Here is a 27,931-nt window from a genome sequence, read left to right as displayed (position 1 = left end):
TCTTTCTTTCTTTCTTTCTTTCTTTCTTTCTTTCTTTCTTTCTTTCTTTCTTTCTTTCTTTCTTTCTTTCTTTCTTTTTTTTTTAAAGCAGGAACGCACAGGAACGCAGTTCTAGCGGTCTTGATGCAAAGGGGTGTGGCCTAATATGCAAATGAGTTCCTACAAATGAGAGCCAGTTTGGTGTAGTGGTTAAGTGTGCGGACTCATATCTGGGAGAACCGGGTTTGATTCCCCACTCTTCCACTTGCACCTGCTGAAATGGCCTTGGGTCAGCCATAGCTCTGGCAGAGGTTGCCCTTGAAAGGGCAGCTGCTGTGAGAGCCCTCTCCAGCCCCACCCACCTCACAGGGTGTCTGTTGTGGGGGAGGAAGATAAATGAGATTGTGAGCCGCTCTGAGACTCTTCGGAGTGGAGGGCGGGATATAAATCCAATATCTTCTTCTTCTTCTTCTACTGGGCTTTTTCTACAAAAAAAGCCCTGAGAACATGTATATAGTCACGCAGGCAAACCATCGCTTCTTGCTGCCCAATATCCAATCACATTCATGACAACTGTGCATCTGCAGTCAGCACACTAATTACGGTACTATACACAAACAAAGCCCTGTGGCGCAGGGTGGTAAAGCTGCAGTACTGCAGTTTGAACTCTCTGCTCATCACCTGAGTTCGATCCCAGCGGAAGCTGGGTTCAGGTAGCCGGCTCAGGTTGACTCAGCCTTCCATCCTTCCGAGGTCGGTGAAATGAGTACCCAGCTTGCTGGGGGGGGGGGGGAGTGTAGATGACTGGGGAAGGCAATGGCAAACCACCCCGTAAAAAGTCTGCCGTGAAAACGTTGTGAAAGCAACGTCACCTCAGAGTCGGAAATGGATGTTGCTCTCTGGAGACATTGTGCATCATCGATTCGCAGAGAGAATGTCCAGAGTTATGTCCCTGCATCAGAAGGGCAGCCGTGATACAGGTCGTCTCTGGATCGCGCACAGGAAACAGTGACCATTTCATACAAACTCTTGACTTGCAAGAATCCTCTGGGTTTGAATCTGAAGCGGATGGAAACATTAGACTCACGAGGTGCAGACTACGAGAGAGAAATAGCATAGCTGTTTTGCGGCAGAGAAACAGCACCATACCAGCAACCAGGCGCCGGGTTAACCTGTCTAGCTAGAAAACTGGGCTGCACCGAACAGGCAGACCGCCTTTCTCCGTTTGCGCATGCGTCCTCGCAGTCCAGTAATGGCCGCTTTACGGATTTTGCCTTTTGGGCTTTCCAGGGTCACGCCGAGGCTTTCTTGTCCCATCAGCAGCCACAGCTCCCCTCGCCGAGCTCTCACTGTGCCCGAGCGCATCGAGGAGAAGCGTCGGGCAGCGCTGCTTGGGGGCGGCCAGGCCCGTATAGATGCACAGCACCGGCGGGTGAGCTGGCACGTCTCTCTCGGGTTTCTTGCACTGTCCTCCCTCCCTTCCTCTGCTCACAGGTGGCGAGACAGTTCTTTGCGTGGGTCTTGGCTGTTCACTGGCAATTCCGTGCAGCCCTCTGGGAGACGATCGCAGGAAAGAGGTTCGGTTCTTTGGCGTACACCGTGCGTGAAGTACCCTGGAATACTTTGAGAGGTGTTCCCTTGGCAGACTCGTGGCTAGCCTTCTTCCTAGTCTGAATTTTAAAACTTGGCCTTCTGTAGTATTCTACAGAAGTTTCGCCTTGGTTAACGAGAGGCGGCAGCATGAGAACCTGCATAGTTCCCACTGGGAAATTTCCCATTGGGAATTTTCTCTGGCAAGCAGTGACGAGAAGGAATACTGTGTCCACTTTTAAAATTATTAGTTTTAAATGACATTGGTGCGGTCATTGCATTGGTTCAGTCTCTATAGAGGTTTAGGTTTTTTACTGCTTTCAGAAAAGTAACAATAAAAGTCACCTAACTGGTGTGAAAATGATCAAATATAAATCTGAAGAATTTGTCTGGCAAAGCCCTCAAGACTTTTCTAACTGTTCCCACATTATATTACCTTGTTGGCAGCTCTTCTTGGACCCTAAGAGATGTAATATTGAATGGGAAGACAAAAAAAAAAAAAGAACTTGCCAAAAATAAGTATTTTTACCCAAATAAACTAAACTTTTTTTGTTAAAGTATATTGTGATGGCTTAACAAAGAAGCAAAGACATGGAGGATGAGTGTATCAGTGGTTATTAGCCACAGAAGATAAATGGAACCTTTGTATTCATGAGCAGACTACCTCTGAGTTCTAAGAATAAACAGTGGTTGACCACACATCAAACTGTTGGCCTGTCAAGGTCAGCATTAGAATCAAGAGTCAAGAATCATAGAGCTGGAAGGTACCTCCAGAGTCATCTAGTCCACCCCCGTGCACAGTGCAGGAAATTCACAAATACCTTCCCCATTGTTTGTTCTTTACTGACAGCAGCTGTCCAGGGCTTTCACATCACCTGCTACTAGAACCTTTAAACTGGAGACACTGAAGACTGAATTTGGGAATTTTTGCATGAAGAGCAGAACCACTGAGCCATGGTTCTTCCTTGTTTGGCTGGCACTATCATGTCCTAGATGTGAACATGAGACACTAGGTTGTACTGTTAAATGGACCATAGTCTGACAAGGCAGGACAGTTTTTAGAGTCTTGATTTGGCCCTGCTTGTGCAGTTCAGACTTACTGAATAACATATGGTAGTTTTCTGGATTGTAACTGACCACATCTATAGGGCCAAGGTTCATTAACTAGCTGTGGAAAGTTTGTTCATTGGTTATTTGACTACATCTTTGCTATCGATATAAGGATTTTTGCTTTCTTTGAGTAAATTTTTGTTTTCTCAAGAAGAGCTGCAATCCCTGCAGAGCTAAGCTATACATAACATGTTTTCAGTACTTGGATAATTTGGTAAAGGGAAATGAATATTTTAAATTGATTGTTTTTGTAGTGCTATAAGTCTAGGGTGTGTGGAGAGAACCACTGTGACTATTCAGCAATTAAAAAGTTAAGTGCAAAGAATTTATATGAGATGCTCATACGAAGGATAAAGTCCTTTGGACTGTAATTTTTAAAATCTCTTCTCGTGCAGATTACCTTCTAATGCTGGGGTTTTATTTCAGTTGCACTAGCTATCTTAGAGAAGCACATTCATAAGATCTCTACTGTGAATAGGCTAGCTGTCGTCAAAATGTTAAAAACATGACTGGATATTATTTTTGTCCTATTAGTTAAGTTCATTATGACTGTTGGAAAACAGATGGATGACCAACAGGAGGACTACCCACAGATAAGGGCAAAATGATGATATCTTCATCTCCACCATGGCAGTGCCACTATTATTTTAAAGTCTAAAATGGGCAATTTAAAAATGCCATGAAGGCCTGATCCTGATTGGACCTTGTCTTGTCCCCCCACAACATATTTAAAGTGCTGAAATGACTGCACCTTCCCTCCCCCCATTAGGCCCTTGTGGCATTTTTAAATTGCTCATTTTAGGCTTTAGTATGGAAATGGTGTCCCTGTCTAGTTTGGCCCTAATATATAGGATTGCCAGTGGGAAATGGTGCGGGAGGGCTACCAGATCCAGGTTGGGAAACTCCTGGAGGTTTGGAATGGAGCCTGAGGCAGACAGGGATTCAGTGGAGTACACTGCCATAAAGTCCACCCTCCAGTACATTCATTTTCTCCAGGGGACCTGATCTCTGTAGTCTGGAGATGAGCTGTAATTCCTGGAGATGCCACCTGGTAGCTGGCATCCCTATAGTGTATCTTCATATTGGTGGAACTCCTTTGGTATACAAGAACTATGATGTAAATTAACTTGAAGGGAGGGGGAAACCCTAAAAAAGCAGCTGGATGTAAAGGAGTAAATATGTTCAGAAGACATGGAATGTGGAGAGTAGCTGAGCATCAGTTAAAGAAGGATAGCAAAAATCAGCCACCTCAAACGGAGTTTATAGAATCCATAGGATGGGGGAAGATTCTGAAGAGTGGGATGGAATTTCCAAATTCGTTCTTCTCTCCACCCCTGCAGTTCCTCAGAAACCTCCAATCTGTTTCTTTATAGTTTTAGTGCAGTGCCATTGCAGTTCCATATGTTAATGCTGTGATTGAAAGAATTCTTTCTGTGTTTACTCCCTCCTCTGCTAGACTTGTTTGCGGTTCATATCCTTTCTTCTCTACATATATTTTATTTCTTTGTTTAGATATTTATACCCCACTTTCCCCTCCAATGGGGGACCCAAACATGGGGGAGTATGTGTGGTTGTAGTAGTTAAGACAAGAGATGTGGACTCTAATCTGAGGAACTGGGTTTGATTCTCCATTCCTTCACATTAAGCCAGCTGGGTGACTTGGGCCAGCCACAGTTCTCTACCTCACAATGTGCCTGTTGTGGGGAGGGGACAAGAATGGGATCGTAAAACACTTTGAGACACCTTAAGGTAGAGAAAGTGTGATATAAAAGACTCATCTTCTTCCAAGTGCTTTCCAACATTGTTTTCCTCTCTTCCATTTTATTCTCATAACAACCCTGTGACATTAGTCTGAGAGAGAATGACTGGCCCAAGGTCCTCGATGCCAGAGAAGGGAGTAGAACCTGGGTCTCTCGGATTCTAGACCAGCAGTCATACCATTATACCCCACATCTATATTATCTCTCTGGGAAGATATTAAGGAGAATGGGTATTTGGTTGTTTGATTAGCACAGAAGAGAAAAAAATTGCAAGGGAAAAGCAAGCAATATTTTCTTGTTAAGTATTATCATGGTGAAATGGAGTTTTACAGTGCTTGATGGGGGCAAATTTGTAGGTGTGAATAAAATCTTAAATTGGGAAACTCTGTTTGAGTTTTTAATGATGCTTAGTCATTTACTTTGTCACTGGCTTACTGTAATTATTAAAACTATGTCTTTACTGTTTTCCAGGGAAAGCTGACCGCTAGGGAACGCATTCTACTTTTATTGGATCCTGACAGTTTTGTAGAGTATGACATGTTTGTGGAACACAGATGTGCAGACTTTGGGATGGAAGCTGAAAAAAACAAGGTACTTGATTTATCTTCATTTTTGCTTTGGGATGAGAGGGGCCTCACACAGTGGTTTTCTTGGGACTGAATCTGGGATGGCTGCTGGATTTACATAACTGAAGTTGCTCCTTTTACATACTCTAAAACCTTTGGAATTTACATGCTCTAATACTAAACCTTTCAAAAGTTTTAAAGGTGAAAATAGTATACCTCATCTGTGACAAGTTTAGAAAGTGCTGTGATGCCACTTACCTGTCCTGATGAGCTGTATGGAGCTCAAGTCTTAGAAAGAGATGTGTGCACATTGCATACAAGTACATGACACTTTTTGAGATTCAGTTTAAATTCTCAAAAAGTGTTAATTAATTCCAGAGGGGTAGTTTACTTAATTCTAGTGCAGTTTAGGTTGCTGATTAATGTATATTAATGTATTTCTTTTTGGTAGGGCTTGCACTGGCAGAACATGAAAAGGATCCAGCTGCTAATACTGATTTTGCTTCTTTTCCATTCTCCCTCCGACTCCATTATTTTAGTTTTCATGCTATGATTTGATTTACTGTCTTGGTTAAATTGTTCTGTATCATCATTTTAGTAGCTTGCCTTCTAGATGTGTTAGTTTTCATGCTATGATTTGATTTACTGTCTTGGTTAAATTGTTCTGTATCATCATTTTAGTAGCTTGCCTTCTAGATGTGTTATTTTTATTTTGCTTTTTATTCTATTTATTGTTTATTGGTTTATGTCTCTGTTCTATAGTAAGTTTCTATTCTTTAAAATAGTGGCAGATTGTCCTTTGAGTTTATGACAGTTCAGAGACTAATGAATTTTGTCTGTAGTACTCAAAGGAGACTGTGTAGAAGTAGCATTTTTCCATCCTGGAGATAGCCTCTCCTGCCCTCCCCTTTTTACAGTTTGGTAATATAAAATTCAGACACACAGTGACTTGAAGAAACAGTTAAGTCTTAGGTTAGCAAATGTTAAGAGCTGGATTTCATTATTGATTTTATTTGTGTTCCAAACAACACTGTTGTTCTCTTTTACAGTACCCTGGAGATAGTGTTGTAACTGGCCAAGGCAAAATAAATGGGAGACTGGCTTATGTCTTCAGTCAGGTATTGTCTTTTTGTCTTTTGAAGCAACAGAACAAAGTTTGAGTCCAGTGGCACCTTTAAGACCAACAAAGTTTAATTCTGGATATAAGCTTTTGTGTGCATTCACATATCTTCAGATATATTGAAACAGACTTCTTCAACCATTACATATAGATAGAGAAAGGGTGGGGTGGGGGTTAGTTACTGGGAAGTACTAATTGAAGTCAATATGTGTAAGTAACTGAGCAATAGGTATAGCTAAGATTGGATTAAAGCAGTTAGTAAGACCTATGAATAGCAGCAAATTAGCATACAGAATAAAAGAATTAACAAACAGATATGAGAACTAAATTTGAGTCTAGTGGCACCTTTAAGACCAACAAAGTTTAATTCTGGGTATAAGTGAGAATTGGGCGGCTTAGTGAAATAAGAACCTCATACCTCTGTTGAACCCTTGGGGGTTTCATTGTCCTGAGTGTTATAATAAACTTGTAATTCAGCAGCTCCCATTCCAGTCTGTTTCTGAAATTAATTTGCAATTAAACAGCTACTTTGAGATCTCCCCCATTGAGTGCCATGGGAGGTTGAAATGTTCTCCTATAGATTTCTCAGTTTTGTGATTTTTGATGTCAGATTTGTGTCCATTTATCCTTTGGCACAGGATTTGAGTAATTTGCCATATGTAGAGAATCAAAGGGCATTTTTGGCATTTAATGATGTATACAGTGTTAGAAGAGGAGCAAGTGGATGTGCCTGAGATGTGCAGTTGATATTCTTAGGTCCAGTGGTTGTGCTACAGCAAGCTCTGATGCCAATGTCCGTGTTCAAATTAGATGTATTATTGTGAGTGGGGATTAGTTTGAGATTGGGGGGTTCTGTGTGAAAGAAAAGTCTTGCTCCCCAGTACAAGTTTTCTCTGGTACTATTCTGATTTTGTTAATCTGTTTCTTGACTTCATCAGGAGGATATTTTAGTTCCCATATTGTATTTCTTTTGTTGGTTTATAAAAGTATATCTGGTATATGGTCAGGAAATGGCTTTGAAATGTTGCAAGAATTTGATATGAATACAAGACTGGACTATAGAAATACTCTGGGATTTTTGCAAGAATAGATACTCTAAAGACGTTGAAAAGTAGTGGTGTCAAATATACGTGAAAATGCTTGTCTTAAGTAGACTTAAATTTTGGGATGTGTTTGGTTGAATGATGAGCAAGTGAGCACGTTAATCATATATGTAGATTTACATTGTGCCTTTACACATTCATGCTGACATCTCTGTGATGGTGTCTCTTTTCATGAATCATCTGTGAGCTGCTGTAGTGCCAGATCAAGGCTTGTTTTTGAAGGCGATAGGGAGCATCTAGAGTTGGATAGATAGCCTTTATGGCTAAATATATGAAATAATTGGATTTTTAAAATGTAGACTGAATATGCTGATGTACAACTGAAGGAAGAGTTCTGTGTAACTAAAAATCTTGATGAACATATGAAGCTGCCTTATACTGAATCAGACCTTTGGTCCATCAAAGTCAGTATTGTCTTCTCAGACTGGCAGCGGCTCTCCAGGGTCTCAAGCTGAGGCTTTTCACACCTATTTGCCTGGACCCTTTTTTGGAGATGCCAGGGATTGAACCTGGGACTTTCTGCTTCCCAAGCAGATGCTCTACCACTGAGCCACCGTCCTTTCATACTTCATTGTGAATTAGTAATTGGCCCCAAAAAAACCTATACTGTTTTACTTGACCAAATGTTAGTCTGTACCAAACTGCTATGTTATTTAGCTTTAATGTATCAGTAAGTTGAGGGTATGGCTTAGTGGAAGAGTTCATGCTTTGCATGTGAAAAGTCCTTGATTCAGTCAGTTTTTCTAGTTAAAGGCCCTCTGGTGGAGAGCCATTTCTAGTTAAGAGTAGACAGTACTAAGCTAGTTAGACCATACTATGTGGTTTAAAAATTAGTTGCCTTTGTTGTTGCTGGGAGGGCAAGGTTTTTTTCTGCATTTTGCTGTCTTAGTTCACTTTTCATTGTTGCGATATTGTAAGACTTCTGCTACTGTGTCTTCTGGAGGGAACCATAAGGAGTGCTTTACCCTATATACCGTAATCTCCTATAGGACTGTGGAATATAAATTTAGGTCAAGATCTGTCCTACATAAAAGAGACTGGAAAGGGTTCTGCCTTCCCTCTCGCTACACATACTCAAGTAACATGTACATGGGTAAGGGTAGGGACTGGGTGGGGATACAGGAGGTATGAATAGTCATGTGCCTTCCTTTGTATCCTTGGGAGGAACATAGCACCTTATGGTGTGTTCTGTGGCTTGTATACATCAAGCTGCAAAGAGCATGAAATTCACAGAATAGACTTAGCCACCTCTCTCCCACTGCAGCCTCCTGAAATTTTATCCAGGATTTATCAGATACTCACAAACAGAAGGGAATGACAAAGTGGGGGTCTGAGTGCAACAAGGGAAATGGGTTGTAGGGTACAAGTATGGTTGCCAACAGGCTTGAAGAAAAATGTCACTTTAGTAGAGGCTGAATGTGTGGAAATCAATGGTTTAAGCCTTTAAGGCTTGAAGGATAATAGCATCACGTTCTATTAAAGGGAGGATATTTTTCTCCAGGCTAGTTGGCAATCTTAGGTATGTCAGGGTTTTTTTTTAACCCTGTTGTCTTGTTGTTTATTAATCTTTGATGCTGAGGGCATGTGCTGTTTATAGCCACACTATTATATGATTTGTTTCCTGCTTTACTGATAACTGATGTTTATGAATATGGTGTTAACTTGATTTTTAAATATTTACTGTTTAGGTTTTTTTACTCTGCTGCTTTTATGTGCTTACTGTTAACCATTGGTGTATTTTATGACTAATTTGCTTTTGTTAGCTCTCTCAGTTGCAAGCGGAGTTGAAGGCATGGGATATCAGTATTTCACATGAATAAATAAATACTGAGTGCTCTGCTCACCCCTTCACATACACTGAATCCCTATAGGACTACATTGTGATTTTTAATCTTTTGAGTAAGGACTGTGGCAGACATTTTCAAGCTTCCTAAAGATTTTTTTATAAAGAGGTATTGAAGAGCTACAAAATGACAAATCAGAGTACGCCCCCCCCCCGCCAGTTTAAGCTAGTATTGAGAAACAAGGAAGGAACAGGAATCAGCATGAATATTTGGTATTTAATATTTTACTTTAGCACATTTTTTTTCTTCTTCAGGATTTCACTGTATTTGGAGGCAGTTTGTCTGGAGCGCACGCTCAAAAGATTTGCAAGGTAGGCATTATTGAAGACAATAGCAACAAAATTGTCAGTGCAGGGAAGCTGCAAAATATAAAGATTGAACATTTGCCATCAGGTTTAAAAATAGCTCCTGGTTCACATGAATCCATGCTGCATAGAAATGCTCCCTAGCTCAGCAGCCTTCTTTTGGCTAAAGGACAGATTTTGTTATAAGACAGTTGTATTTTAAAACCATAATGAACATCCCCCCTCCAAAACCAACCTTCTCACTTATGGGATCTTTGCTTCTCCAATGCCCAGCCATCCTAGCGCTCTCATGTTCAATGACTCTTATCCCATTGCTATTGAATTCCCTCTTCCCAAATATTGCATTCCTCTTTTATAATAATTTGGTGTTAATTTGTTTTGCAGAAGCCAAGATTTTCATAGAGCAAAAATGTTGGACATTTAAAGCCGCCAATATCTCCTTAAAAGGCAGACAAGCAGTAGTTTAAAAGAGTTCTTAGCTGTGTTTAGCTAAAACACATCCTTTTTAAAAGGGTCCATATTTGACTTTTGTGTAAGAAGTACCGTACTTAATGTAGTATTTTATGTACTATTAGTTTTTCCCAGAGGGTCATCTCTGAATTGTTAAAAATATGTTTCTTACTGGTTATATAAATGGCTAACTGTTAGTATGTCTTTGTTTGTTACGTTAGTCAATATTCAACTGTTTACTGACCAGTTACAGAGATTTCAGGAAAAGCAGTACAATCAGAATATGTAAAAAAGGCATTAATTGCAATGTGCAAGTGTAATAGTAAGTTGGGTGATGGAGCAGGGGTTGTAAACTAATAGTCAGTGGAGGGTCATAACAGCAAACGGGATTATGAGTTAAACTTGAATGTGTTCTGATAAAAAAAATCAAAGTCTTTCCTCTTCTCCTGAGTGTGAGTGATCATTTGAGTAAGTTAACAATAAGCTACTTTATGTTTTTGAACTTTCTGTAGTAATTTACTGGCTGATCTTGAGTTTCTGTTTCTCCAGATCATGGATCAGGCTGTTATGGTTGGTGCTCCTGTGATTGGACTGAATGATTCAGGAGGGGCCCGTATCCAAGAAGGAGTAGAGTCATTGGCTGGTTATGCAGATATTTTTTTGGTAAGAAATCTGATAGGTAAACAGACTGATATTTGAACCCACAAATATGTAATTTAATTAAAACTAGGTAGACTTCTTTGAGCAGTCTAAAGAAGCAGTAACAGATGAAGCTTGAGTGATATGCCATTTCTCCTCCTGCCGCTTCAGAGTCTTTATATGAAGGGTAGGGGACACTGGTCTTCTTTGGAGACAGAATGCTTATCTCCCACCACCCCAGTACAAGATCTGGAAGTGGGGAGAGGAATGTTGATCTATTTTATTCCCACTGTTGATGCGCTCTCCAGGTGCTTCCTGACCTTTCAGATGGCCGGGAGGTGCCTCAGAGGCACCGTAGCGAAAAGGCACCACTTTTGCAGCAGTGCCTTTTTGAGCCAGGTGGATTGGCCCAGAGGACGGGGTGAGTATGGGACAGGGGTGGGCGGCAGCTGTTGCCATCTGGAGGGCTTTTTTGGGTCAACTTCAGAGTTGTCTCTGAGTCGACTCAAAGTGCCGGTCTATACTCAGCCATAGTTTCCCTTTTTCAAATTCTCTGATTATAACAGCATTTGTGATTTGTGATCTGATGCAACATTTACAGAAGATTCTCAAACTACATGTCTAACAATGCAATCCTAGACAGAGTTACCCCAATCTAAGCCCATTGAAATCAATGGGTTTAGATTGGAGTGACTCTACTTAGAATTGCACTGTAAAGTCTCCAACTTCAACATGAGCTAAGGGCTTTTAAATATAAAACCTCTCAGTATTAGGTTATGTCAGCTTCCCACTTTATGTGGTAGATGTACTTCCATCATTCCTTGAGGTGAGCATCTGAACATGCGGATATGTGATGGATATGTATCCAGGAACTGTGTATAGCTCTTGATGCTATCCCATGACTACTACATGTTTGCAGATCTGCATCTTCCCTTCAGATGCTTTACCAATTGATCATTGTGGAAAAATATTAGTGTAATGTGTAAAGGAGACTTTAGATGGTTCAGACACCAATCTGTTTGGATCACATCCTAATTAATGCTTAAACAGCTGATTTGACTGGAGATGCTTTGGAATGAACCTGGTATCTTCTGCATGCAAAGGAGATGATCTGCTGCTGAGCCATAGGATCATCCTTGCCCCTTCCTGTCTGAACAAAAGGTTTTGTAGTAGCATTAGGGGAGTGTTTTTCTGGATATTACAGTGCATAATGTCCTGTTTCAACGCATCCTTGGCAAGGAGGGAGCCATTGCAGCTATCATAGCAGGAAGAAGAAATCTTTCTGTGTGGTTGAATGAAAATTAATGGCAGCATTAATAGCAGTTAGGGTGCATCAGCTGTGTCTGTCTGTACCATTTGTCAGAAGCAGTGGCTGCTACATATATTCAACATGGGGTTTTGTATAGAGGCTGATGTGTGGAGTGTTATTTCATTTTCATGCCTGTTCCTGTTTCTGATGCACAACATAATGAAGAAATCTGATTAGTTAATTTGGTAAGGCAGGAGATGGAAATTTAGGATCCTGGAACTGGATCCAAACAACTGTGAACAGAACTTTGCTGGTAGAATAAATCTTTCCTAGTGCCTCCTATCTTGTCCAGCTGCCTATGCCATCAAGAAGACTGTGCTTGAGGGTTGTGGGGAACTTTGGGGACAGTGTGGGCTGCTGCATGTACCACTGTTGCTCAGCTGGAAACTCCCAGACCCCTCCTTGTGGAAGAGCCCTTTGGATCCTAGTTAGTGGATCAGTCAGATTGGAGGTGCTGTGGCTCAGGGGTTGAACATCTGCTTTGCAAGCAGACATTCTGAGATTTAATCCTTAGCACTTCCACTTAAATGGATCAGGTAGTAGATGATGTGAAAGACCTCTGCCTGAGACTGTGAAGAACTACTGCCAGTCAGGATAGACAGTACTGACCTTGATGGACCAGTGGTCTGATTCAGTATAAGGCAGCTTAATGTGTGTTAAAAAAAATAGATCAGATCAATTTTTTTGGTTGTAGGGCTTCTGAAATATGCTTTCCTTGTTCACAATGAACACTTATATATCAAGCCCTTAACAGGAATGCAGTGTGTTATATTGCAGTACTTGCTTTGGGATCTTTGGCTGGGAGGTAAAATAAAATGTATAAGTAAAGGAATGGCATTTGTTTTCTTTTACAGAGAAATGTTTTATGTTCTGGGGTAGTTCCACAGATTTCTCTCATCATGGGGCCTTGTGCTGGAGGTGCTGTCTATTCTCCTGCTTTAACAGATTTCACATTCATGGTAAAGGTAAGGATTTAGTCATTGTTGACTTTTCATCAAACATCAGGGACCTGAGTATGTTCTGGTGAGGGAAAGTCATGGGTTGGTGAAGGAAAAGGGGGAAATGCCTGATTTTAACCTTTTCCTATAACAGGATGTGCATGGTCACAAATGGCCACATAATGCATCTCCCAGGTCTTATTTCTAGGAACTGTTCTCCTACCCTTGCACATTTGTATAGTTAGCTTCAGTGAGGTGACTTGTACCTGATAACTTGTTTCTTTCCCAGATCTGTTGTTGAATTGAGGCAAAAGTGAAGACATTTAATGTCTTTTTAGCTTAGCTTTAAAATTTTCATTTTCAGCCAGTTATCTCATTAAGTTAGAAATATCTGAACAGCTGGAATACATTCATCCTTCCAAGAGAAAGCAATGCTTAATTTTTAACTCTGTATAGCTAGTCAGGTATAGTGGCATTTATGGTGCTTAGACATATAAGATTCAACCTCAGAACTTTCCTGAGCAGTGAAAGTCACTAGATTTACATATCTGCAGTTTTTTTTTTTTAGCAGGAATGCACAGGAATGCAGTTCCAGCTGACTTGATGTAAGGGGGTGTGGCCTAATATGTCAATGAGTTCCTGCTGCACTTTTTCTACAACAAAAGCCCTGCATATCTGGCATGGTTGCTATGAAGTTAAAAATAATTACTGTAATGAACTTTGCATGCAGAAACATGATGATATTCATTATGCACTTGAAGCTCAGCAAGCCTTTGGCTGGAGCTGAAAGATGGCATACCTGCAGGAATACTTACTCCCATATGAACCTACATAACCACTCTAGTCGTCTTCAGAGGCTCTACTTCTGATACCACCACCATCTAAAGCTGGACAGGTAGCACCCTGAAAAAGGGCCTTTTTAGTCATGGCACTGAAACTTTGGAACTACCTTCCCAAGGAGATTCACCTATCTTTCTCCCTCTGTCCTTATCTTCTGCTAGTGGGTGAAGACTTCTTTATTTTGTTTTGTGTACCTTGAGTAACTCTTATTAGCCTTCCCTTTTTTTGCTTTTATGAGCTTTTTTGTGTTTTTCCTTTTTGTGCTTTTAGATTTATTTAATTGTTTTAATTGTTCTATATATATTTGTATTTTATAATGCTTTTTAATGTTTGAAATGTTTGCACCCTGCATTGAGTGGAAAGGCATCATGGAAATGTTTCATATCAATCAATCAATATTTAGTGGAGGCATATTCATAAAAACTAATTACACCATTCTATTGAGAAATGTGGTTTTGTGTATGATAGAGAACACCATGCAGTTGGGAAGAAAAAACCTGAAAAAGCATGTATAAAATTGCTGTTAGATAAGGTTGTTTCTTTGTGATTTTGTGGAGTTGAAAGAAGAAAAGCTGATGGAGTATTTAGTCTAATTCACAGCACAGTTTGAGGCCAAAGGAGTAGATGGCCATGCTTAAGAAGTTACCTTCATTCTTTAAAGACTGTCCTTAATTATTTTCAGAGAAATACCCAGGACACCTCATTTTGAGAGCCATATAAATGTGACATAACTTGGCTCCTGAAATTCCAGGAAACTGAACAGTATTAGTAGCTTTCTTGCTCCAGAGTTTTTAAATGAAGGAATAAGAGTTTAGACAAAAAAGCAAACCTAAGCATTCCGTAAGGAAAAAGCTGTTGCTATTCATCAGGAAAAAGTCCAGAAAAGGGCAACTAGAATGATTAAAGGTTTGGAACACTTTCCCTATGAAGAAAGGTTAAAATGCTTGGGGCTCTTTAGCTTGGAGAAATGTCAACTGCGGGGTGATATGATAGAGGTTTACAAGATTATGCATGGGATGGAGAAAGTAGAGAAAAAAGTCCTTTTCTCCCTTTCTCACAATACAAGAACTCGTGGGCATTCAATGAAATTGCTGAGCAGTCAGGTTAAAATGGATAAAAGGAAGTACTTCTTCACCCAAAGGGTTATTAACATGTGAAATTCACTGCCACAGGAGGTGGCGGCGGCTACAAGTGTAGCCGGCTTCAAGAGGGGATTGGATAAAAATATGGAGCAGAGGTCCATCAGTGGCTATTAGCAGTCAGATATTCCCAGAGTTCTGACAGGGGCTCCCCAAGTAACTCCACAGCATCTTAGCGGGCACTTGAGCTCAAACCAGAGCAGTGAAAATTAGAGTTTCAATTTTAAGTGATTAGTGATTCAAACTGTCTTACATAATAAAGAAAAGCTGTTTACAGTTTCTTGTCCAACCAAGTGTTTATCGATTGAAATGGTGATGTTTGTTCATATACTAAATAGTCCACGGGGACTATTTCAACTATTTTCTTAAGTAATAATTGTACCTCTAGGGTTGCTTCCATATTGGATGTTAGGACTGGTTCCTCTACAATCTCTCCAGGTTGGGGATGGATTATATTTCTGGGCTCCCAGTTACTGACCCAAAAACGCCCCCATCTACCACATTTATAAGCTCCCACCCCTCCTTAGTGTGAACACCGCTGTGTACTATGAGATTATTCTTGTGGATGGCCAGCCCTCCTCCTTCATGGAGTATGTAGCCTTCCACTGCCTGCAGTGGTAATGGTCAAGACTTCCCTCTCCAGAGTGCAAGGCAGAACCATGCACATCATGGCAGACCTCTGGAGCAGCCAACAGGACTGTCAGGGTACAGCCCAGAAGAAGAAGATGATATTGGATTTATATCCCACCCTCCACTCTGAAGAGTCTCAGAGCGGCTCACAATCTCCTTTACCTTCTCCCCCACAACAGACACCCTGTGAGGTGGGTGGGGCTGGAGAGGGCTCTCCCAGCAGCTGCCCTTTCAAGGACAACCTCTGCCAGAGCTATGGCTGACCCAATGCCATGCTAGCAGGTGCAAGTGGAGGAGTGGGGAATCAAACCCGGTTCTCCAAGTTAAGAGTCCGTGCACTTAACCACTACACCAAACTGGCTCTCCAAAAAGGCCCCAGGAGGTGTATGGTGTATGGCCCAGGCCCCAGGAGCCAGTTTGGTATAGTGCTTAGGAGCATGGACTATAATCTGGGAGAGCCAGGTTTGGTTCCCCACTCCTCCACAGGCAGCTTGGGTGACCTTGGGCAAGCCACATCTCTCTCAGAGCTGTTTTCTCAAGGGCAGTTCTCGAAGAGCTCTATCAGCCCCACCTTCCTCACAGGGTGTCTGTTGTGGGGAGGGGAAGGGAAAGGTCTTCTGAGACTCTGAGTGAAAGGTGGATATAAATCCAATCTCTTCTTCTCTTCAGTCCTGCTACTGGAGTACAAAGTGGTTCTGCTCCATATGCAGGGGATGGATGCAGGTCACATAGTGCAAAACATCACCACCGTGTGATACAGAGAAGTCTGAGGGAGTGGGCTAGCAATGACAACATTGTCCTTGTAGCCATGGATGTAACATAGCACAAAGTGAAACAAGTGTTCATGTACAGTTTTCTCTCAACTCCTTGTATAAGTGAATATTTAAATAACATTATTTTGAGACTAAAAATGTGTTGCTGCCTTATATTAATATAAATAATACCAGCAAGATTAAATAACACTGGAGTTACCAAACAAAAAATAAAACAAATATAGACCCTTTTGGTATCTCAGTATGACATGATAAAAACACAAGGCAGATATCAGCAACAATGACATTAACAGCAGAGGTGGGAATCTGGTAATAACCTTTTTCAGTGTCAGGTCTTCTTCACATCTTGAGCTTGGGTAGATTACAAATTGGGTCTACAACAAATCATACATAATGTCATACAAAATAACAATACATGAATGTTTGCAATCAATAATTCATTGTGAAGCTTACATAGGAACATAAGAACATAAGAGAAGCCATGTTGGATCAGGCTAGTGGCCCATCCAGTCCAACACTGTGTGTCACTCAGTGGCCAAAAAACCCAGGTGCCATCAGGAGGTCACCACAGTGGGGCCAGGACACTAGAAGCTCTCCCACTGTCACCCTCCCCCCCACAAGCACCAAGAATTCAGAACATCACTGCCCTAGGCAGAGTTCCATCTATACTCTGTAGCTAATAGCCACTGATGGACTTCTGCTCTATATGTTGATCCAATCTCCTCTTGAAGCTGTCTATGCTTATAGCTGCCACCACCTCCTGTGGCAGTGAATTCTACATGTTAATCACCCTTTGGGTGAATAAATACTTCCTTTCATCTGTTCTAACCAGACTGCTCAGCAATTTCATAGAGTGCCACAAATTCTTGTATTGTGAGAAAGGGAGAAAAGTACTTCTTTGTCTACCTTCTCTATCCTATGCATAATCTTGTCAACCCCTATCATGTCACCCCTCAGTCGACGTTTCTCCAAGCTAAAGAGCCCCAGGCACTTTAACCTTTCTTCATAGGGAAAGTGTTCCAACCCTTTAATCATTCTAGTTGTCCCCTTCTGCATTTTTTCCAATGCTATAATATCTTGTTTGAGGTGTAGTGACCAGAATTGTACACAGAATTCCAAATGAGGCCACACCGTCAATTTATACAGGGACATTATGATACTGACTGATTTGTTTTCAGTTCTCTTTCTAATAATCCTCAACGTAGTATTGGCCTTTTTTTTTATTACAGTCACTCACTGTCTTGACATTTTCAGTGAGTTATCTACTATGACTCCAAGATCTTTCTCTTGGTCAGTCTCCACCAGTTTACACCCCATCAAGATGTATTTATAGTTAGGATTTTTGGCCCCAATGTGCATTACCTTGCACTTGGCCACGTTAAACCTCATTTACCATGTTGACGCCCACTCACCCAGCCTTGACAGATTTGGAGTGCCTCAGAATCCACTCATACCAAAGCATACACAGTATTAGATTACAACATCAAGCGCATGTACAAAGATTAAGTGATGCTTTAACAACAGTAAATCTTCAGTAACAAAAGTAATACAAATGTAGTATCAAACAAGTAAAATACTGGAATACAACCTTAACCATTGTAAAGTACTCGCCTAGAAAGTCCAAAACTTCAAACCAGAATAACCAATCAAAATTAATAAACAGCTAGAAAGCCTGATATAGATACAGTATGTTGGCAAATGATTCTTAAATAAGAGGGTGAACTTTAAAAGAATAGTGCTACTATTAATTGGTTGCAGCTGCATTCTAGGTAGCGAAATGCTCAAAGGAACAACATGTTTTAGAAATCTCATACATGAATTTCAGTCGTGAAGGAAAATGTATGTCCAATTACAAGATTTACAACCAATTAAAAAAATTGCTTTGCAAATCTCACAATTTCCCCACCTTTCCAATTTGGACATCTTTAAAGGGCAGTGGGAGAAGGTTTGGGAGCAGCCATGGTTAAAATATAGAGTTCTGTAAACTTAAGGAACATCCCTCTCCTCCTAATGTGGAGCTCCAATGGAATAATTTATTTATTTTAGTATATTTCTATTCCTCCCATTCCCCATAGGGCTCAGGGCGAAGCACACCATATAATAAAACAATTAAATACAATAAAAACATTTTATGAACAGACAACTCAACAGCACTCAGAAAATTTCCATCATCACAGTATTGCCCAGCCTGGCCATCACACATCATAACAAGATGTTATCCCATAAAGATGGCAGATAATAACGGAACAAGGGCTAAAGAGGACAACCAAAATTATTATCTCAAACCACACGGTTTAAAACAAAGAAACCCTGATGTCCTGGAGTGCCATTGCTGCTCTGAGTAGATCTTGGGGGGCAATACTTTCTCTAAGCTGTGAGCAAAAATTCCACTTCATGAGCTACTGGCATTAAAATTGGATAAATTAGTTTGCTCTACAGCCATTTTTCCAGAGCAAATACAAAAATGTGTGAGCTGGAGGCTAAAAAACTGAGCTAGCTCACACTAACTTAGTTTAGAGGGAACATTGCTTGGGGGAGAGGGGAAGAGAAGCTTGCAGTGCTCAGCCATTTTGTGTTTTTCTCCTTAGTCCTAGACTTAGACCATGTATATTTTTAGTTTATATATTTTAGGGGGGGGAGAGAGTTTTTGAACCAACCACAGTTAAAACACAGAGTTCAGCAAACTCAAGGAACTCCAGTTTTGAAAAATATTAGTTTTAACACCCCTTTCCTAATGTGGGGCTCTAATGAAACAGCTTCTATGGTATCTTTAGTTGTGTTTGTCCGGCTTACAACAGACAGACAGTTCAGGGCAGCATCAAGCCACCCTGGAAGTAAGCCGGCCGGAAAAGGAGTGGCCCACCCCTGGAACAGGGACAGGCTGCGTGTGCTCTAGAGCAGTTTCCAGAGCGCTCATGCACCTCTTGGCCACTTCCCAGGCACTTCCTGGACATCCAGACAGCCAGGGAAGTGCCTCAGAGCTGCCTCAGAATTACAAAGTGGTGCCTTTCTGAGGCGGCTTCAAGTCCAGCCCTGGACAGGCTGTGGGCGGGACGGGGATGGCAGGCAGATGTGCTCATGTGTATGTGCTTTTTTGATCTGCCTGCCTCCTTTCCCTGGGGCAGTTCAAACCGCCCATCTGTTATCACCCTCTGTGTTCTTTATAAAGTTTATATCTCCACTACCACTCCACACACATGACCTGGCCTGACAAAGTCCTATTTATGTCGGATCCAACCCTCATAACAAATGAGTTTGACACCCCTGGTCTAAAACATAGAGAAAGCTTTTCTAAAAATTATGTTTCTGTTTTGCAAACATTTAAGACTTGAAAAATTTGATCCTTGCATCCTGTTCCTCACACTTTGCATTATTTTTTTCCAGGATACATCTTATCTGTTCATAACTGGCCCTGATGTAGTCAAATCAGTCACCAATGAAGATGTTACTCAGGAGCAGCTGGGAGGTGCAAAGACTCACACAGCTGTGTCAGGTTAGGAATGGCTAAATGGCTTAATTGCCATATACTCCTGTTTTGCAGTCTTATTATGATATGATTGGAACATATGAAGAATGATGTAATCCAGGAATATAAAACCAGTAGTACAGTTTAGTTGGAAATGTGGTAAAAAGATTCCTTATTGTCTACTGAAAATAATACTGCAATAAGTAGACTGGGATTGTTATAATTAGTGTGATGAGAGAAATTTCTTGCACTAGAAATACTCAAACTTGCAAATACTCTTCTTGCAAAGAGATGTATGAAAAGGTGAAAGTGTTTCATAAGTATTTGATTGCCGGATCAGACCAGAATTCAATCTAAATCAGTAACAGTATCTGGCCAGATGCCTTTGGGAAGCTCACAAAGGGAAGCCTACAACCTCTCCCTTGTTTATCATATCCAGTATCTGATGTTCAGAAGTAGACTGCACTTAAAAATGGTGTTTTCATTTAGCCTATTATGATATCTTCTATGAAACTTTCTTATCTTTCTAAAGATTTGAAACGTGAATGACTGTTATGTCTTATAATGATTCCTTTTGTGGGTGTTTTGAACTACATGTAAACTACTTTTATTTTGTCAGTCCTGCTTCCGTTGGGTGATCCTGGGTTTGAAACAAGGATCGTATCTATCTCCTACCCATGGTTCCTAGTTATGTAAGCCTTTGTCACATCATCTTTTTATAATGTAGGCCTGTGAATAGTTACTCTAGTACCCCATTGACTTCAGTGGACTTAGGCTGGGGTCAGGGTTACCCCTAGACTGCCTGGCACCCTAGGCAAGGCTAACTTCTGCCCCCCCCCCCACACTGATAACATCACCAAGTCACATGGAGGGTGCCCAATTTGATACCCCCAGAAGGCTGGCGCTCTAGACAACTGCCTAGTTTGCCTAGTGGCAGGGCTGGTCCTGGCTGGAGTAACTTGGTATATGAGTCATCTTCTGTTTCTAAATTCCAGATGCTTTAGTTTAGTCATTCTTTGTATGGAAGGAACTTCAGCCTTTGATAATGTGAGGTACTGCAAAAGCAAATGGAGACTAGCATCTTCCACGTTGCCACATGCCAGCAAGGAGTATTTCAGGTTGCTTACACTAAAAAGTGTTTGGCAAAATGCAGGGCATTAATTTGGCAGTGGCTCCTGGACTTTAGAATCCTCCTGTCCCAGGTGGCCTATTTGACCCTCTTGCTTTTGGTTCTCTGGAGAATGTGATGGACATAATTTTGTTCTAGAAGTCCTTTAAGGGCTGAACACATTGCTGGTTTTTTAAATGCTGAAACCAGCTGTTTTAGTAGGTTTAACTGTTGATTAGTTTGTATTTTCAGAATTATTTGACATTGTTTTCTCTGGATTTTATTTGTTGCTTTATTGTGTCTTACTATTAACGATTTTGAAAATAGTTTTAGTGTTCTATGATCCTTTTTATTGCTGTTGCTATTATTTTTGCTGTTGTGCTGTTTGTATAACTTGTGTTTTAAATATTGTAAGCCAGCCTGGGTGCATTCAGACATGTGGTTAAGTAAAAATGTGCACAGATCTGGCTTATTGCCAGCCTTGTGTGCACTCCTCAACCATTCCTTGTTGAGTCTTGGTTAAAAACTAATTCTGGTTAGCTATGATTTATGAATGTTGGCATACAGGTTAACTAGAATTACCCCCCCCCCCCCAACAGTTGATAACTACTGAAGGGAAAACTGACTTTCAGTCCTGCATTTGTACATCATGGTAAGAAGAGTTAGTTTTTAACTAATTTTTGCACAATGGGGTAGGTGGGGAGAAACACAGCATGTATTGAACCCAGTAACAAGCTTGGTCTGTGCATTGTTTTTACTTAATGGTTGATTAGTAAAACGAAGTTTGAGTCCAGCGGCACCAACAAAGTTTTATTCTGGTTTATTAAAAATATCTGGATGTAGCTGCTGCTTGTTTTTTTGGGTAGAGGGGTGTGACAGACTGCCCTTAACAACAGGCTTCCTGGAGCAGCGATTTCAGAGAGCTGGGAAGTGAAGAACTGACTCTTACCTGGAATGGAGAGCTTAAGTGACAGCTGCTCCCCTCCCCCTTGCTCTGATTAGCCAGCACCAGCTGAGGAAAACTATATGATTAGCTGAGTGTTAAGGGCATGATCTTTTTTGGAGTCTTTTGGTCAGCTGGACAGAATTGGTTGGAGTCCATGAGTCTGACAAAGTCTGTCAGACAGGTTCACCTTTGGAGTGAAGGGAAATGACTCCTTGCCTTAATTGTTCTCTATCAATTCTGAGGAAGAATTCATTATCAGAACTTGAAGGTCTAATATTTAGCCTAAGCTGAAGCCCGTTTTCCACAGACAGAACTGGGATTGAGATTTTGGCAAGGCTGATTGGGTAGTATGCTGAAAATTTCAGGCTGAAAGAAAAGGGTTATATTTTCTGAGGAGGAAAAGAATATTTCCTGCTCAGTTACATGGTGGGGGGAGAGGGTGTTGGTCTGAGGAGACCCCTGGTCTGTTATGAAGGGAATAGAATTTAGATACCTCAGAATATTTAAATAAACTGTGTTTCTAAAAGGGGGAGAGTTTAGGTACACAAATAAAGAGACTATATCCAGGAAATCTGAAGAGAAACATTGTAACTGTAACCAAAATATTCAAACACCTCACTGTTAAGATTCAAGAATATATGAAAATACACTTCAACAACACTATTTTGATTGTTAAAAGTATAATCATTATTAACAACAGTTTTTACCTCAGCATTTCCAACCCCTGTGTTCGAATGTTACACAATCTCAAGTGCCATTTGAAAGGGAAAACAAGTGTGCTTCTGCTTATCCCGTCAAGTTCCTGGGCTGGGCTAAAAGACAAATTAGATCTTTGTGACAGGGTGCAACAGACAGACTTTTAAAACAATAACTAAATCCACACTATTTGGGATTTCTCAGTCACAGTTGGGAATTTTGGCGGGAAAACCTGATAGTGGGGAAGTGCAAGACATCTGTCATAAAGTGTTCTTGGTATGTATTAAAGATCTCAGTGGAGTGCTTGCAAGGTCAGATTTATTTTGTTTTGTTCTCTGCAGGGGTTGCACACTGTGCCTTTGAGAATGACATAGATGCTTTGCTTAATCTCAGGGAGTTTTTTAATTATCTACCTCTTAGTAACAAAGATCCAGCTCCAGTCCGTGAATGCCATGACTCTTGGTAAGTTGGTTTACAAAGGATAGCTGCATGAATATGCTCTAGGATTCAGTTCATCCACTTTGAGCAGTGGTAGGATTTCCTAGACATATCTCTAATGGAGGTGTATCCTGTTAAATACTCTAGTGAATATTCCTCTAGGGATTTCATTGCTTAATTGTTCTGGAAGATACCAGAAAATTTCCCAAGGATGATTTTCAGATGTATTAGGGATTGTTTCAAATGTTTTCCTTCAAAGAGATGCTTGCTCAGATGTGAGAGGTAGAGAATAAACTGGCATAATTTTATGCTAGTAGAGTTCTGCTGCTGCATGACTGAGATAAAGGCTGTTCGCTAGGGTCTGAAGATGCAGTCTGCTAAAGATAATCCCTCAACCTCATTAGAAGGCTGACTCAAGATTCTGGCTTTCAGTCATATTGTCTTAGGTTAAGAAAAAGGTCACTTCTTATAGTACTAATTTTGTCATGTGAATGCTGATAAATATGTTTCTTGCTTTTAATTGCATTTGCTTAAAGCCACCGATTGGTTCCTGAGTTGGATACAATTGTCCCAATGGAATCCACTAAAGCTTATGACATGGTGGACATTGTACATGCGGTAAGCTCTACGTGCAGATGTTACTAGTAATGGAATATATAAACATTGAGTTAATATATAGTGCATTAATATTTATTGCATTGGGAGTTTCTGCAATCTGATAAACCTGTTTTGATCTTGCTAGTATGCAAGTTACCAAACAACTAAAAATCTATTGCTTGTTGGTTTGTATAAGTGGTAAAAGTTCTGTTTTGTATCCTATAGTCATTTTCTGTTGATGAAAGGCACTTTGATGATCATCCTTCCAATGCAGACTGACAATATGTGATTTGGTTTGTGGCTGAACTGTGAATCTGTATGAAACAGGAGATTGGTTTGTTAACAAAACCAGTTTGTATCTGTTCATGATCCCGGGTTTCTGTTCCCTGCTGTTTTTTACAGGGGTTTAAATAACAAAGAAAGCAGGAGTTTAAATAGCTCTGAGCCATTTAAACCAAACAGCTGAGCAGTGGAGTGCCACTCAGCTGTTTGATTTAAGTGGCTCAGAACTGAACCCAAGAAAGCCCCTTTAAACAGCTGAGCTTTGCTGAGCAATTTGCTACACACGTGTCTCTGGGACTTGCTGCCCAAGGAAGCCCCTTTAAACAGCTGAGTAATGGGAGCCTGCTCCTGCTGCTGCTCAGCAGTTTTGTTGGCTTTTGCAGGGAACAGGTTCATAACCAGGCTGCAGTTCTCAAACCTCGGTTCTGGAACCATAGACCAGCCAAAATTAATCACAGACAAAAGTTTGTGACCCAATTCTAACGCTGTCCCCCATTTTGTTCCCTCATGCTGTGAATGAGGTTCTCTTGACTATAAGAGGCAGAACTTCAGAGTTTCAGTGGGCTGCATTTTCTTGGTTTTGCATGACTCATTATTTGCTGGATGCAAGCCAATTCAAAACAGATGAATCCGCAGAATTATACTTCTTTATATAAAAAAGGGGTTATACATTCTCTGGGCTGCTCTCAGTTGTAAGTGTGTGGCATCATAATCAAAGTACTATGGCTGCCCAATTTAAGTTGCATTGATTTCACTGTGTGTGGCAGTCAAATAAGATGTCATTGTAGGGGAAGGCATATTTCTGTGGTATGTGAATTACATGCAATAAATGTTTTGTTGTAATACTTTTGGGGATGCAAATAACAGTGGGCACATAACTGTAGAATGCTAGAACAATAGGAGCTGAGTTCTAGAGTTACTCATTAATTTAGGAACTTCTTCAGTTTTGCTTTTAAAAATAAAATTAAGTAATTTTTACGTTAGTGGGGGTGGATCTATCTACCTCTTGCTGCCTAATGTGTGCCATCTTAATTTATGTATAATCAAGAGTATTTATTTAATGTGTTTATGAACAGTAACAGCTTTGATATTGCCATACCAGTTTTCATCACTGTGATTTAATTCTTTAATCTCTGATTTTCATCTTGCATTTTATTCTGTACCATTTATGCCTGGTGTAGTGGTTAAATGTGCGGACTCTTACCTGGGAGAACCGGGTTTGATTCTCCACTCCTCCACTTGCACCTTCTAGCATGGCCTTGGGTCAGCCATAGCTCTGGCAGAGGTTGTCCTTGAAAGGGCAGCTGCTGTGAGAGCCCTCTCAGCCCCACCCACCTCACAGGGTGTCGTGGGGGAGGGAGATAAAGGAGATTGTGAGCTGCTCTGAGACTCTTCGGAGTGGAGGGCAGGATATAAATCCAATATCATCTTCTTCATCTTTATATCAGAGATGATTGGTGTATCACCAAAATAGGGATGTTGCACATGCCATCTCCCTGCTAAGCCACTCCTACAACTCTTGGAATTCTGTGTCCAAAGTTCCATTTTCCTGTTTCACTCATGAATCCTTTCTGTCAACCATGATAGCTAACTAGAACTTTCATGCACAAAATTACTATGTCAATGAAGATGCTAGAGCCAATAACAGAATGAGTCTGTCATCTTCATGCCTTTTTTGTTTAAATTTCCAGAGGCATCAGGTAGCCTGTTGCTGAAAACAGAATGCTGTACTGTGACTCACTGGCAGAGTACCTGCTTTGCATGCAGAAGGTCCCAGGTTCAGTCCCTGACATCTTCAGTTTTTAAAAAAGGACTGAGTAGTAGTAGGTGATGTAAAAGGCCCTGCATCTGAGACCCTGGAGGGCTGCTACCAGTGAGAGCAGACAACTGACTTTGATAGACTAATGGTCTGTCTCAGTATAAAGCTGTTTCATGTATCCACATAACTCTTGGATTTTGGCCTGATCCAACAGAAATCTTCCTATATGATAGCCAAACTCAGTATTCTTATTCTTTTGCCTCACATGTACCAAAACCATTTCCTAATTATATTTTCATTCATCTCCCAGAATCCTAAATCATATTCCTAAAATACATTCCCTTGAATCCCCCCCCCATTTGTTCGCCCAAATCTGTTTTGTCCCTTTGCCCTCCCACCTTACTAAAAGTGAGGTAAAAATCATTTGGTTATCTCAGTCAGCTTCATCTTCTCATCTTTAATCCATAGCAGGTTGGCCTGATGCAATAAAATGTTCTTTCAAGTCTGCTTCCAGCTTAAAGGCTTGGAAGATCAAAGGTACAAAATATTTTATTTTAAATGGCAGCAGGTGCACTGTGATTAGCCAGCCATCATACATCACTCAGTTTTTCTCTACAATCCATGATTAACCTGCAGTGCAGGTGCCTGTGCAGCAGACCTTCACTGTCTGTGGGGGCAGGCAGAGAATGAAATAGTAAATTGTCTGAGGCTTTCTGCCCTTAGTCCACAGTGTGACCTATGTGATTTACAGATTATGCTGGGGACCAATTAAGAACTTCTTTTTTGCTTTTTCCCTTTTGTATGTTGCATGTTTTACAATGCAATTCTAAACAGAATTAGATTCTTCAAATTGCATTGACTTCAATGGATTTGGAAGAGTTATTCTGTTTAGGATTACCCTGTTAAGAGTCTTAAAACTCACTGAACTTTCTCTGCATTTTACCATTGAACTATCTGTCTTCATGTGTTGGGTGACTCTGCAGGGGCTCAAAACTATGTGTTGATGTAAGCATAGACACTCATAGTTGACAAAATTTGAAAGCCAGTGCTCTGGATAAAGCACAGAGGCTGACTTGCTATTCAGCAACAGAGTTCTTACAGTGATACTTTTTTTCTTATTCTTCTTTATGATTTTGCTAATAGATTGCTAGTATTTTTAATCCCCTGGTGTTGATTGGGTTGGAATAGATCTCTGAAACTTATCCAGGGGCTATAGAGGAATTTTACAGAAGAGAAGAATTTTCAAGAAAAAATGCACATGTTGTAGATTTAATGGGGTCTCAGAGCTATATGTGGTCCATATAATTTCTTAAGCAGTTGATGTATTTATAGGTCACAGTTGGATTAGTAAAATGGGGAGTAAAGATAACAGTTAATATTAACTGCCTGGAATTAGAAAGTTACTTTTATAAGAAGTGAATTTCCAGATTTTTCCCTGCTCTAATGTTAATGTGGAAAAATGTTCTCTGAGAGAACATATTGAAAAGGATTTAGAAGAACGCTTCAGCTTTCTGATATGCTAAATCTCCTTTGCACAATACAGATAAGCTAAACTCTGTAGTCATGTATATTTCATCAGTAAAATGTTTGAATTTCACTTGTGTAGATTGTTGATGACAGAGAATTCTTTGAGATCATGCCTGCCTATGCTAAGAACATCATAGTTGGCTTTGCAAGAATGAATGGAAGAACTGTTGGAATAGTTGGCAACCAGCCCAAAGTTGCATCAGGTAAGAACAGAGTACAGCTGTTAGTGATTTGCATAGTGGATAAAACAGGCAGGAAAACTTCTATTCCTAGTGGCAGGTCCTGATCATATTTTCTTAACATTCCCATTGATTCTTGCTGTCCCTTCTCTGTTCCTCTTCCTTTTCAACATTTTTTGAGATATACACTGTTAGTGTCAGTGAGCATTATGTGTGTTGTGTGACTGGGTACTATGATAGCAGTGTTTTTTGCATTGCAACATATTTGAATGTTATGCTAACCATCAACTTATACTTTGACTTATGTCAATAAATTTTTAACTGTTTATTTTGCTGAATTCCATCTCAGTTTTCCTGCTGGCTTTTCACTGGAGCCTTGTTACCTTGTAAAAAAAAATTCCTTAAATAAGGTGTGATGGTTTGAATCCTGGTTTGAGATGTATTATTTGTTATCCAAGTATTAAAACCTAAATTAGCAGATCATTCTAGGTCAGGATTGAGGGTCAGCCCAGAAGAGGCTTGGCTATTTTGTGTGAGGCTTGAGTCCAGTTTGGAAAGCAAGAACATGTGTTTAATGTGGACGTGTGCAGGCCACAGAATTCCAGTTATACTAGGTTTTATGTTGTGAGCCGCCCTGAGCCACTTTCGTGGGAAGGGCGGGATATAAATAATATAAATAAATAAATAAATAAATAAATGTACAAAACCACTGAATGAAATAGCTGAATCAGGAATTAGGTAAATAGGTTTTGTGGGCACACCAACAAGATGGAAGAAACAAAAAATATGGATAATATATTAAAAGACAATGGAACTACTAAAAACAAAAAACAAAATG

General features: G+C 40.4%; 1 protein-coding gene across 1 annotated transcript in view; it reads left to right on the top strand.

The window, feature by feature from the left end:
• Positions 1-1,210: 1,210 nt before the first annotated feature.
• The window catches only part of PCCB (propionyl-CoA carboxylase subunit beta), a 40,796-nt gene continuing 14,075 nt past the window's right edge, over positions 1,211-27,931 (top strand). The window contains exons 1-10 of the mRNA XM_060241975.1: positions 1,211-1,411; positions 4,911-5,030; positions 6,055-6,123; positions 9,327-9,383; positions 10,377-10,490; positions 12,630-12,740; positions 19,480-19,588; positions 22,653-22,773; positions 23,286-23,367; positions 26,994-27,117. Coding sequence (XP_060097958.1) covers positions 1,211-1,411; positions 4,911-5,030; positions 6,055-6,123; positions 9,327-9,383; positions 10,377-10,490; positions 12,630-12,740; positions 19,480-19,588; positions 22,653-22,773; positions 23,286-23,367; positions 26,994-27,117 — 1,108 coding nt within the window. The remainder of the gene's footprint in view (positions 1,412-4,910; positions 5,031-6,054; positions 6,124-9,326; positions 9,384-10,376; positions 10,491-12,629; positions 12,741-19,479; positions 19,589-22,652; positions 22,774-23,285; positions 23,368-26,993; positions 27,118-27,931) is intronic.

This window comes from Heteronotia binoei, chromosome 6, assembly GCF_032191835.1.
Source record: "Heteronotia binoei isolate CCM8104 ecotype False Entrance Well chromosome 6, APGP_CSIRO_Hbin_v1, whole genome shotgun sequence".
Taxonomy (NCBI): domain Eukaryota; kingdom Metazoa; phylum Chordata; class Lepidosauria; order Squamata; family Gekkonidae; genus Heteronotia; species Heteronotia binoei.
This window is presented reverse-complemented; position numbering and strand designations above follow the sequence as displayed.